Source organism: Carassius gibelio, chromosome A6 (genome assembly GCF_023724105.1).
Source record: "Carassius gibelio isolate Cgi1373 ecotype wild population from Czech Republic chromosome A6, carGib1.2-hapl.c, whole genome shotgun sequence".
NCBI classification, from domain to species: Eukaryota; Metazoa; Chordata; class Actinopteri; order Cypriniformes; family Cyprinidae; genus Carassius; species Carassius gibelio.
The window spans coordinates 11636044-11649752 of NC_068376.1; the positions used below are offsets into that span (position 1 = coordinate 11636044).

At 35.3% G+C, this 13709-nt stretch overlaps 1 protein-coding gene across 1 annotated transcript in view; it reads right to left on the reverse strand.

The window, feature by feature from the left end:
* Positions 1 to 12121, reverse strand: part of ube2o (ubiquitin-conjugating enzyme E2O) — a 68432-nt gene extending 56311 nt beyond the window's left edge. Inside the window, exon 1 of the mRNA XM_052600703.1 lies at positions 11599 to 12121. Within this exon, the coding sequence (XP_052456663.1) occupies positions 11599 to 11994 (396 nt within the window). The 5' untranslated portion in view covers positions 11995 to 12121. The remainder of the gene's footprint in view (positions 1 to 11598) is intronic.
* Between the last annotated feature and the right edge of the window lie 1588 nt (positions 12122 to 13709).

Genomic DNA, 13709 nt, shown 5'->3' on the forward strand with positions numbered 1-13709 from the left:
AACCTGCATTAGATAAAAAAAATGCTTTAGATTAGTCGATAACAAATTAACATTATCAAAGAAATTCTTAACGATAAATTATCGATCGTCGATTAATCATGCCCATCCCTACTGGGAGTACATCGATCTAGTACAAGTTCACGGGTGGGAAGTCACGGATTTGACTGCCGGTCCGGTGCACTTTCACGGGTAGAAGGTTGGAAAAACACGGGTTACGGGTTGCCTGGAACGCGGCATAAGTTCAAAATGCTACAGAGATAACCCGACTGATTTCATTAGAAATGGTTTAAAAGGTACCTCCAGAATTATTATTTTGTTTTTTTATAATAGATGCTGCTAAAGGCTAAAGGTGTTTCTTAGATTCTGAATGGCCTGTACAGTCAGGTCAGTAGGTTTAGTGATCTTTTGGTGTCTCCTAGTGGCCCCTGTTTGATATTGCAGCTTGACCTACCTAACCTACCTTGACCTACCTAACACTATAATACATATTATACACATAATATCCTTTCACCAATAAAGATTTATTATTTACTTCATAATATATACAAGTAGACCATAAATGTTATACAATTACTGTAATCACTCCGAACATTTTGTACAGGAGGCATAGCCCATGGAAACTTCTTCCACCTGAAAATCTTGTCAGAAAAAAAAAAAAACTGAGGACATTCTTTCTAAATAAATAAATCAAAACATTAAATAAATGTGCAAAACCAGCAGTTATCAATATCAAAATCAGTATGCTAAAAACAAACAATTTAAAAAAAAAATTCCATGCATAGTGTTTAAACTTTTGCATTGTTTAACTTGTTAAAGGTTGCAGATTTGGCTTTTTTTAAGTAGTGCATTAGTGAAAGTCTCTTTGTAACAAATGCTGCCTTTAGAGAACTAAACATCTCTGAGCTCATATTAATAGATTATTATTAATGTTGAAAAGAGCGGAGAAAATTGTTCGGGGGGATAAATTGAAAGAACAGCATTGTTTGTTACATTTACAGTTACACTGAGCACTAGAACAACCAGACACAGGACCAGTTTCTTCCCTCAGGCAATCCATCTTATGAACAGCTGATAATAACGGCGAACACACTACACTTTATATTTATATACACATACACTTTATTTATCTAACACACATACTTAGTATACACTTAAATTTTGCACATAATATATATGTACATACATAACTGCATTTGTAATATAGCTGCCTACAATTGTCATTTGTATATTGTCATTCACTATCTACTTATTTGTATTTTTTATTCTTTTATTATGTGTTTTATGTTCTGTCGCTGTCATTCTGTTGTACTGCGGAGCTTCTGTCACGAAAACAAATTCCTCGTATCTGTAAACATACCTGGCAATAAAGCTCATTCTGATTTATTTGTTACATTTATATTATTTACATCAAGCTTTTGAATGGTATATTGATGATATTGAATAGTACTGCATATTATTATGAAGTTTCAATAACGTTTCACTTGATTATACATTTAGTCAGGAATTATAGTTTGGAAAAAGTCTTAACTAGTAAAATTATGTGAAAACTAGTTAAAGTATACAAATAAATAATAAGAGACTTACTCATGTTTATTATCTCTGCTGAATAAAGTGCTTAGTTCTTTTTTTCTGAGGAAATCCAAATCTCAAATACTCAACCAAATCACATTTTGGGGTGAATTATATCTTATTCCTCTCATCTCGAAGCAAACAGTAAAATAAAAAAAAAACATTATTTAACATTAGAATCTGAATAGGGCGTTCAGCGCGGGGGCGTGGTCGAATTAGAAGATAATGAAGGGAGACGTGAAAAACGGACATGGCGTTGTTTTCATATGGATTACTTTATCTCAGAATATTTGTTTTCAGCAGCACTTGTTTATTTTAAAAGTATACATGTCAGGCTTTCTATAGACATATCTCTCATGTCTCTTCGTTGAGTATTCACGGAGTTACAGTTCATTTTAATGACGTGTTTGTAAATGAAGATCAGCACAGACAAAGGCTGCAGACAGCACACCTTTTTTGTTATCTTTATTTTATAAGTGCACAAAGTTTTGTTGTTATGTCTGTATACAAATAAAAGTAGACACTTTACAGATTCGATTGATGTATTGCTCTTATCCGTACGATCAAAATTTAAGGTGTAATTTAAGTTCTTTTCTGGGTTATCAGGAGAAAATGACTCAATGCATATACGCGTTAACCGACTCAAGAGAGTTGAACAGAACAATTAAAAACGAAAAGAATACAGACTGTAGTCTGCTTAATGTTAATCCGTATGAAATGTGTATTTCTCTGGCGCATTCACTACTGCGAAGATCGCAAGACAGCATTGTCAACTTTATCTTTGCAGTCGACACGACATTGATACAGAAAACACTTGTTTATTAATAATTATATTCATGAAATATAAAATATTCATAATCATTAATTTAGCTGGTTCTTTGTGACAGCTTTTATGTGCGTTATTGGCAGCGCCACCCTTACATGTTAACCTACATGAATGCTTGAACTGAACTGAGCATGTCACAGCTAGACTGCTTGTTATGATGTCAAGGTCATTTTTAATGTTCATAAATTCAATTAGGCTAAACATAGCCTAATTGTTACCTTTATCTTACGTTAATCAGCACCTGGCCTGTCTAAAACATTCTAGATTTCAAGCCATTCCACCACTTTTCTAACTGCCAAATAAGCCTGTGGATAGGAAGGGCAGGTGGGCGGCGGGTTAACATGCAGTGCAAGTTAACTCCACTTACACGCTATGGCTTAGCGGCAGAATCAGCGTCATAGATTGCATCAAAACTGAAATCGGCAAAATGCGAGAAGCAACAAAATGCGTACCTAGAGAGCAGCGAATCGTACAAGCGTACTTATGGGTCAAAATGCATGCAGAGTACAAAAATTGGCAGGTCTGTATTAGGGATGGGTCACGCTTTTCAAATATTCGATTAGCCATTTAATGACCGACAATCTATTAGGCTATGCCTTTATTATTTTCTAAGGATGTGAACCGTGCCCGACCCCGTCTTAACCCCAAAGTCCGGTCGACGTTATGGCGTCATTGGCGATGATTGCCCTTGATTCAAGCCTTCGGTTTACCCGCGCACATAACACTAGCACAGAATCAGTTCAGAATCAATCACCAAAATAATCAGTTCGGTTCAGACGCTCTGTCTCAGTCTGCTTCACGCTGAAATCACACATGTGCAGTATCATCAGCTCCTCGGTTCTCGAATCGGACGCGTCTGACAGAAACGGTTCTTGACTCGAGAACGAGTCAGTCTGTTGTTCGTTATCTGGCTCGGCTCGGTGTTCATCTTCAGTTTTCTATTCACAGCAGTTCAGTAAGTGTACTGTTTGAGTAAATGAATTACTCCAGGATATTAGTTTGTTTGAACTCCGAGGGAGTGTCAGCCACATTAAAAAAGTGAACAGCTTAAGTCATTTGTGGATTAATGCGTTTTGGACACGCGAACCATTTAAAACGATTCAGTACAATTTGGTGGACTGGTTCAAAAAGATCCGGTTACAGCGAATGATTCGTTCGAGAACCAGACATCACAAACTGCTTTGTTTTGAACTCTCTCACAACATACACGGAAGAGAAGACAATGCTGAATAAAGTTGTAGTTTTTGCTATTTTTGGACCAAAATGTATTTTCGATGTTTCAAAAAATTCTAACTGACCCTCTGATGTCACATGGACTACTTTGATGATGTTTTTCTTACCTTTCTGGACATGGACAGTAGAGTGTACACACAGTTTCAATGGAGGGACTGAGAGCTCTCGGATTAAATCTAAAATATCTTAAACTGTGTTCCGAAGATAAAAGGAAGTCTCACAGGTTTGGAACGACATGAGGGTGAGTTATTAACCCTCTGGAGTCTAAGGGTATTTTTGGGGGCTGTAGAAGTTTTGTCATGCCCTGACATTTGTGCTTTTTTCAGTTTCTTATAAATATCTAAATGGGTAAAGTCTAATCTCTAAAGTCTTATAATTTTTTATGTGTGGTTAGTGAAAACAAAAAATGTTAAATAACTTGAATAAGGCAAAAACACACAAAGAACATGGGTTCCCGGGACTTTTGAGAACTGGAGCTTGTAAGAATTTTTCTTTCTAAATTATGTGAAAATCATCTTGTTTCCACACTTACAGAAAAACAATATATTGATTTACATTTAAGACACTTTTTGTTGGTAAAAGTCATATGTGAGTAGGCGTCAACTATCATGAATATCATTGTGATTTACACCTGAGAAGAGAAATGCCTGCATAATGAGCTGCATAATGAGCCTTTCAGTCATCTGTGCCACTGAGAGGGAGGAGTTTATTTAGAATATATTTAATTATCCCACAACATAATTTAATATCAACTTGGGGGAGCAGTTAAACAGTTTATTAGAAACAATCAAAGCTGACTTTCAAAATAATTTTTTTGCATCATTACTCCAGTCACACAATCCTTCAGAAATCCTTTTAACGATCTTATTTTCTACAAAAAACATTTATTGTTATTATTATTATTCATAATTCCTGTTATTATATTAACTAAATGTCAGGAATTATAGTTTGGAAAAAGTCTTTGGAAAAAGTCAAAATAAAAGTCCAGTTTGATTTGAAGACCTTGTGCCTATAACTATTTTTCAGTAGAATGTACATAGCCTACTAGCCTACTACCACTACTACTAAAATAAAACAAACATTATATTTTTAGGAATAATTCTTCACAACATTCCTTCCATGTTGATTAATCTAATTTAATTTGACTATTAAAATAAAACGTTCTTCGTGATCCCATATTTTAAACTTTAGTTAGTGTGTAATGTTGTTGTTAGAGTATAAATAATATCTGTAAAATTCTAAAGCTCAAAGTTCAATGCCAAGTGAGATATTTTAACAGAATTCCCCTACAAAAAACGACCCGTTTGGACTACATCCCTCTAGTTCCTGCAGTAATGACGTCACTAAAACGGTTTTTTGACTAACTTCCGCCCACATGAATACACAAAAAGGGGGCGTGGCCTTGTTGCACTCTGACGGGAAGAGGAAGAGCTGCGTTTGTGTTTGTCGCCATGTCGTTGCTGTTATTTTCATCTCGGAGTCCAATCACCTTTGTTTGGGCTTCCCAGGGATGCTGTACTTTGAGATTAATGGTTACAATTTATGTTTAACTCGGTTCCCGAAAATTATAATCCACATGTAAAACTATGTGCAGCACATTTTGCTGAGGACATCGAGCTTCCTCAATCTCAATCAGTTTAAGGCCGGATTCGCACAAAGATTATTCTTGAAAGATGGAGCAGTTCCCTCTTTGTCTGGAGAAGGCGTTGTTTATGGACCAAAACCGGTAAGTATTTTATTATTTAAGTAGGTGTGTTTAACAGTTTCAGTAACTTATTACACAAAGGGCAACACTGTTTAGCTTTTTTAACTAGATGTTAGGGCTGTGCAAAAAAAATCGAATGCGATTTTCATGCGCATCTCCTCAGTAAAAACGCTCCTGCAATTATAAGTACATCTCCAGCATGTGCGTTCTTTTATGGTCTATGGTTCAGATCAGGATTGCAAGGTTTTCAAAACAAATCCTGCCCACTTGCTTCTCAAAACTAGTCCAAAACTAGCTCAATCGCGTTTCCAGGAGGGCAGCGTGCGCTAAGCTGGTGTCGAATCACAACACAGGAACCGCTGGCACAATCAGAATTCGTTACGTACTTCTGAAGGAGGGACTTCATAGAACAAGGAAGTCATCAGCCCATTTTTATGACAGATGAACACATGTTATATTGCACACTGTAAACACAATCAAAGCTTCAAAAAAAGCACGAAAAATGGGACCTTTAAAACTGAAAAAAAAAAAAAAACAATCCAGAAAAATTAAAACAAAAAACGGATTTTGAAAAAAAAAAAAAAAAAAAAAAAGTCTGCTGAAATGGTCAGCTATAACGTAGCCATAGTAGAGGGATTGCCCAGTCTCTTATTGGGACATCTATAATTTTAGCCCCACCCCCACCTCACCCCAGCCTACCCCCAAAGCTGAGTCAGCTTTGAAAAAGACAGAGTGAGAGAGAAACAAAAGGACAATGTTGTAAGACAATAGACAGATGGGACCTTACAACCTTCTGTTTGCGATCATTTATTAAAGAATCATGCTGTGTCCTGATGAGTGCCATCCAGAAAAATCTCATGGGACATATATCCGATCTCATTGTTTAAGCATCTGTAGTTAATTCCAGAGATATTTTCACATTACAGACCCAAAATGAGATTGGTTTTACCAGGAGTCATCTTTTTATTCAAATTCAGATGATCCTTGAATAACACCAGACCAACATTATAGCTGTAATCCATATTACGCCCTGGGCTCATTCGGACTCCTGTATGGGTATGATACTATTAATATTACCCATTTGTGAGATATGCAACATATCTTTGTTCATGCAGTGTGGGGTAAATCTACAATGGTAACAATGGTGTTGTTTACAAAAAAAAAAAAAAAAAAACTATATACACAAATACACTATATACTATACACTAACTCTCTTCATAGAATGTATGCTTGTTCCTTAAAGAGGGCATCTGCTCCGGCTGTTAGCCAAGGAATTGTGGGAAATATCACAAATTGACGTTTTAGATACTGCTATCCTAAAGTTAGGCCAAAAATCTATTTGGTGTGGTTATTTCCAAAACAAAACAAAAAAATTGATCCAAAAATATTTGATATTTGATAATGATTATTCTATAAAGAGCAGTAAATTTAGTTTGTTTGTGAATAGAAAAAGCCTAAGTATATGATTACAAATTACTCCAGATCAGCTCTGTCTCCTCACAGACATTTTTCAAAGCACCATGCAGTGCAGTTAGGTAGGATGTGTAGAGTGAAACTGGCAGATATCCCAGCATTTCACAATGTCTTATCCCATAATCTCTCATCCACACGTGGACACACACAGACTGAAGAAAACTGAATGGGTCACTTACTATGTAGTAATAAAAATAGAATAGTTATTTTCCTAATGAGTTTTATTATTTTTTTGTTCTTCCATCCTTGAAAAAAAAAAAATGTATGTCATGTATTACTGTCCTAAATTTGTGAACCTTCTTCATCAAAACAAGCTCATATTTTGTTCAGTTTGCAGTAGACTTCACAGCTTGAGCCCAAAACCAGGCTTGATTACAAAGATCAATAAGAATCTGCTCACTGCATGCTTGTTTAGACCTCTTGGGCTAATGAACAAAATGCTGTACATGTACGTCTGCGTTGGAGCAAAGAGGGAGAAACTGCAGCAGTACACTGCAGCACTACAGGAGCCACGCCTTAAAAATGACACACCCCTTTTTCCTGATTGTCTCATATGCTTTACTTCATCGATGTTGAAAAATGTTCAATCTTCCTGTCATTGTTTTTTTCATTTATTTATTTTTTTAGTCAAGTAGAAAGCTAAATACAACCTACTGCCAAACGTACAGCATGTCATAATGCAACACTTTTGAAAACAACAAGACCTCATAGCAATGACCCTGAAACACTGATATTTAATCCATTGCATCACAGGAAAGGGATGACCTCTCTTTATGTTTTTAAAAACTGGACTATACATAGCCTAATACCACTGTAATAAAGTCCATTATTTTGATTTAAAATGAAAGACATGAGTAGAAACAGAATCTACTACTCACAGTTTGTAAATAAGTCTATTTTAAAATTCTGCTGATTTCTTGTGCTAATGTTTTCAGTATCTAAATGGAGTGTATTAAATAATTTCCCATGTAAATAAGAAGCACTTATATGAAACTAATAAGTATTATGACTATCCACACTATAGTGTAGTGTAGTTGATGGTACTTGCATGAAAACTGTACGAAAAAGCCATGAAAAACATCAAAGGAGTCTTGGTCTCTCAGTTCAAAGATTAATGAGCAACTATGTCAATTTTCTACATCATTAAACAGTATACCTGCTCTAAGACTTTGTTTTTGTTGGGGTCTACGTGAGAATTCGTGATTGTGCTAGATCTTTTACACCCATTGAGCACACCCATTCTCTGCCTGGATACTTCAGCAAGAAAACTTTGCATGGACAGATGCTAATTAATTATCAAGGACAAGCAAAGTCTTCACCAGTATAACCAGCATTTCCTAAAGCTCGGAAAAGAATTAAAGAGCTTCAAAACTGGATGGGTCTTCTTCGCCAAAAAAGGATCCTTTTTCCTAGCAGACACCGTGCTGACACACACTTTTGGTCCCTGATAGCTTGAATGCTAAATCACATACAGTACACTTGTGCTCAGACAAAACATACCAAATCAAATTCAGTGCATGTGCAGAAAAAGTTAAACGTCAGATAACTTCCAGTTTAGACAATCTTGGCCTTTGCTAGTGGTAAAGACAAAACCTGTTAACTGTCACTCACGTTTTAGAAGATAGACTTGAATGTGCATGATACAAACCTAAATTTTTATAATTCATGACTGAAAACATTTTGTAAACTGATTTTGATGTACCATTTACATGGTAATGCAATGTCTGATTTTAAAATGGGTTTTAAAGGATGAATTTTGAGATTTTATGTTTTCAAGTGATATATAACTTCTGATGATTTCTAAAATGTGATAGAGAAAAAGGCAACAAGGAGGTCTTTTTTTTTTAAACAAAGGTCAAAACTCCTTTTGTAATGTAGATTTCTGAGGGTGCACTCTTTCATAAATTAATCTATTATTTTTCCTACATAATTTTTAACAAAAAATATTGGTAAAATATATATTTGGGAGTCTTAGACCTTTCCAACAATATATAGTTTGTCAAGATTAGATTAGATTTGATTGTAATATAGAATAGTCAACGTAGGCGTATGACAATTAACAGGTTAAATATTTATATAAGTCATTATAAGTTATACTGTGTGACCTATAATTACATTAAAACTGTGAAAATAAAGCTAGGAGAACAGTTATAGCAGGGAAACTGCTAGAGAGAGAGAGAGAGAGAGAGAGCAGAAGAGAGAGAGAATGTAAAGGTACGTCACGCCACGTTGCAAGCTGGGATGCCATGCCATTTTAAGAGGATCACCCTCTGCTACATTTGCTAAAATTAATACTGATACCTGCTTATCTTTTGTTAAATAATCAGATTCTTTATTGGATCGTTTGCAAGTTAGAGAAGCTATTTTATCACTTAACATGATAATTAAATTTTCTTCTCTTGTTTTGTAGAATTTCGTTTTCTTTGATCTGTTTAGCGTGAAAACATATTGTGCTTCAGCTGACATATGGTAGGTTATCCAAATAAAGTGTTTGTTCAACAAGATGACAGAAGTCTATAAATTTTTTTGTTGGAAACGTTTTAATGATGAAGTATAATTGTGTCATTGTAAATAAAAAAATTTCCATGGCCACAAAGGAGAATCAGAGATTGTTGGTCACATTCAGCAGACAGACACAAGTACACTGTATTTTATATTTATTTCAACAAATGACAACTAAAATTCCTGGAAGCTTGAACATTTTTGTAATGCAGTATGACAGTGATGCTAAAAGACATGCAGATGAGGCTACAATTCGGCAACTTTTTAAATTACACATTAAACATTTTCCTCCCTTTAGAAAATCCATTTTAAAACCTCTTGTGCATTAAGACAGATATTGTGCTTTTTTAGTAAGGTGTTTACATAATGTGGTGTATTAATATCACTGTCCCGGAACATTAAGCATTATATGAGAGGAAAATGCTTAACGTATAAATTAACGTGTAGTGTCCACACTTTGGGCTTATGTGTCTCTTAGGGTTGGGCCGACAGATGGTGCCATCTTCCATCGCCAATGGTTAAAATACATCACGATGTTGCGCCGGCATCGTGATACGACGCAACCCCCCTTATATATATATATATATATATATATATATATATATATATATATATATATATATATATATATATATATATATATAATATATATATATATATATATATATATATATATATATATATATATATATATATATATATTATATATATATATATATATATAGGGGGGTGGCGTGACGGTTTATCACGGTTTGAACATGCTTATACCGTGTTATCATACCATGAAAATGTGCATATCTATGGTTTAAAAAAAAAATAATGAAAGAATTCTCACCTGCGCATGCAGCTTATTTTCGCTCAGCTGCTTACAAACATGTGCAGTGAAGAAAATGGCAGAGACATGTTTTGGTTTTATCAATTTTTTTTAAATATTGTCTTTAAGAAATATCATGTTTGTCCATGTTTTAAATTAGTATACCTCTGTTGTGCTGCAGCTCTTTGCCAGTTATTGTAAGTTATTAAATTTTAATTTGATAACATTTTAATACATCAATTAAATTGTTAAGGTTTAATGCATTCATTTTATTACTTCTGTTTTTGACAATATATTTGTATTAAACCATAAAACACAGGGTGGGGGTGAGAAAAAAAAACTAATTCTTATGATAATATGATTTCATAGGTCTCTATAATACTTATAATTTTAAGAAAGTATTAATATTAAAAAAGGTGGTAAAGATTTATTAACTCAATTGATTAAACATGTTTTTGGTTATTAAAATGTGAATAAACCAGTAAAACAAAATATATATATATAATCTTTTAAGACCCCTATCAATTTATACTCTTGTGTTACGAAATTGTGTGAATCCTTTTCAAGTTGGATTTAAACCAGGTATAAATATGCAATGTCACTACAAACATTTTGATATCTACCACTTCTATTAGATTGAAAGCAATTCAACAAGCTACTGTCGATTTATATATATATATATATATATATATATCTTAATTCACTCCTGTGCTCTATGTGCTCATGGTAGGCCTTAACCATGCACTGAAGGGTGGGGTGGTTATCTTCTTCATGCGATGTCTTTGTTAGAAACAACAACTGACCAGCGTTTTATTCTGAAACAACTGAAACCTGGAGAATAAAACGGTGCGTTCTAGTCCATGCTCTAAAAGGGCGCTGACACAGAAACCTGGAAACTATTCTGCAAAATAATACACTGAATGTCCAGTAACATCGAGAGAAGGTATATCTATACAGTATTATTGTGCACTTACGTTGTTTACCACTTGCTGAATTGGATTCTACAACCACTTTTTATTGACAAGTGTTTAACTATGCTGATCACGGATAAAATGACAAATTACATAAATTATCAGTGACTGTTTATTAGGAAGATATTCACATTTTAAGTTTTACACGTTCAAAGCCAATCAGCTTCCATGCTAATTCTAAACGTTTCATTTAATAAATTCATTTGTTCGTTCGCGTTTTCATGAGTAACGCAACCATTTCAACAAATATGTAAGATTCAGCGGCCGTGTCCCTAAACCTTGTGAGCTGCCTACCTAGACACCATTCTGGGCTTCATAAATCAAATTACCTCATCCTGGTCATTTTCTGAGAATCGGTGAAAGTGAAAGGCAATAAACATAATTTGGCCACGTTTAAATCATTACAACAGAGAAAATATAGCAAAATAATGAGTTGCTCATCGCTGTGGTTGTCTGTACGAGCGAGGGAAAAACAATGCGCACGATCATTTGTGGCTTTTAGTACCTTCGTTTCCCGAACATCCTGCTTCGTTCCTTCAGGATACCACTGAACCCGCACGAATCCTCTACCGAGAGGCCATGACCGTGTGTCCGCCGCCCCACTCTCGTTGTCTGAGTTACCGGGAGCGCCTCCACCTTCTACGCCGCCGTCGTCGCCACCACCTCGTCCTCTCCCTCCGCCATCACCGCCAATCTCGGAGTCTGAATCTTCGAAATCCTCTTCGCCGTGAATCATCCGTACCAACCCGAAACGCATCGCCCCGCGGTGTTTTCCGGAGACCAGGTCATGCGTAAACAGAAGCCGCTGTGTTCCGTCTGCCGTGGGGGAGTGCGCGCCTGACGGAGGCTCGGAGCTCGGGCTCATGACCGGAGAATGCACTACTGTGGCGGGTTCCGCCATCTCTGCTGCTGAATGATGCGGGAGGAGAGGGATGGAGAAGTGAATAGGAACCTGTGATAAGGAACAGCACGTGCTTACGTCTGTGCGTAGAGCGCCGCATGGAGGACGGGTTTACCTGTTACCACAGTCCTGAATTACATCAGTGTCTCTAATGACAAAGCACTCATACGTTTATTTGACTAACGTTAAACTGTATTCATCAGAAAATGAAAGTTTTCAAAGCAATTTTTTGACGTCGCGACGTGCAAATTAAGGAGTACATATGAGGGACACTGGAGAGAGCATGTGTGTGTGTAAGTCACAGCGCTCATTGGTTATGTTGTATATTTGTCTATGATAATTCATCTGCTGCTCCACCCAAATACACGATCAAATGAGAGATCGGCCACATGGTGTCAGTGTCTGACTACAAATAAAGGCTGTCGTTAACCTCGGATTGTTTGCATTTTTGTTAGGAATCAGTCTTGAAGGTAGCTGTTGTTGCAATTATTTTATTATATAGCCTAGACATAAGCTACTTAGCCGACCACATTGACATATTTGAGAAAAAAAAAAAAAAAAGAACAGGCATAGCCTATCGTTGATAGTGCAGTACAAAAAAATTATTTATTTTTAAATACAATAATTCCACTCTTTCAGTCTGCTTTGATCCTGTAGGATCACGTGCAAAGGGGCTTCTTTTTGAACTGTTCTGCAGCGAATAAACAGGCTATTAATAGGCTAACTAACTTAGTATTGTTTAAATGGGCATTAATTCCCATTTTATTTTATTTTATTTATTTTATTTTATTTGTGGGGGGGGGGGCAAATACTAATATTAAGGAAACGTTCTTTTTATTTTTGCAACCATAAAATAACGTTACCAAATTTTTGCAGGGTGCTTATTTTTAAAATAACCTAAAAATAACTTTTACAGAATGTTCCCTAATGGTTATTTTTAGGTTATTTTTTATTTTAATTTTTTGCAACCATAAAATAACGTTACCAGAACGTTGCAAGGTGGTTATTTTGTGGTTGTAAAAAAATCTAAAAATAACTTATACAGAACATTCCTTTATGGTTATTCTCAGGTTATTTTTATAACCCTATAAAACTATCTTTCCAATTAAAACGTTGCAGATGTTAATTTGTAATGACCTGTTTTTATACAGTCTATGGTAATGACCTATACAGAGCCCTGAAATATATTTACATTTATTCATTTAGCAGACGCTTTTATCCAAAGCGACTTACAGACGAAGACAGTGGAAGCAATCAAAAAGAACAATGATATATAAGTGCTATAACAAGTCTCAGTTAGGTTAACACAGTACACGTAGCATGGGATTTAAAATAATATAATAAATAAAAAGAAAACAGATAGAATAAAAAATAAAAAATAAAAGAATAGAGCAAGCTAGTTAGAGGTCTTTACACATACACACACACATACATATACAATTGCATAATAAACGAAAATAAAATAGAATACAAAAAGATTAGAAAGGTAGTAAGATTTTTTAAAGAATAGAATTAGAATAGTGAGTTTTAAAGTTAGAGGGTCAAATAAAGATGGAAGAGATGGGTTTTAAGCCGATTCTTGAAGGACTCAGCTGCTCGGATTGAGTTGGGGAGTTCATTCCACCAGAAGGGAACATTTAATTTAAAGTCCGTAAAAGTGACTTTGTGCTTTTTTGGGATGGCACAATCAAGCAACGTTCACTTGCAGAACGCAA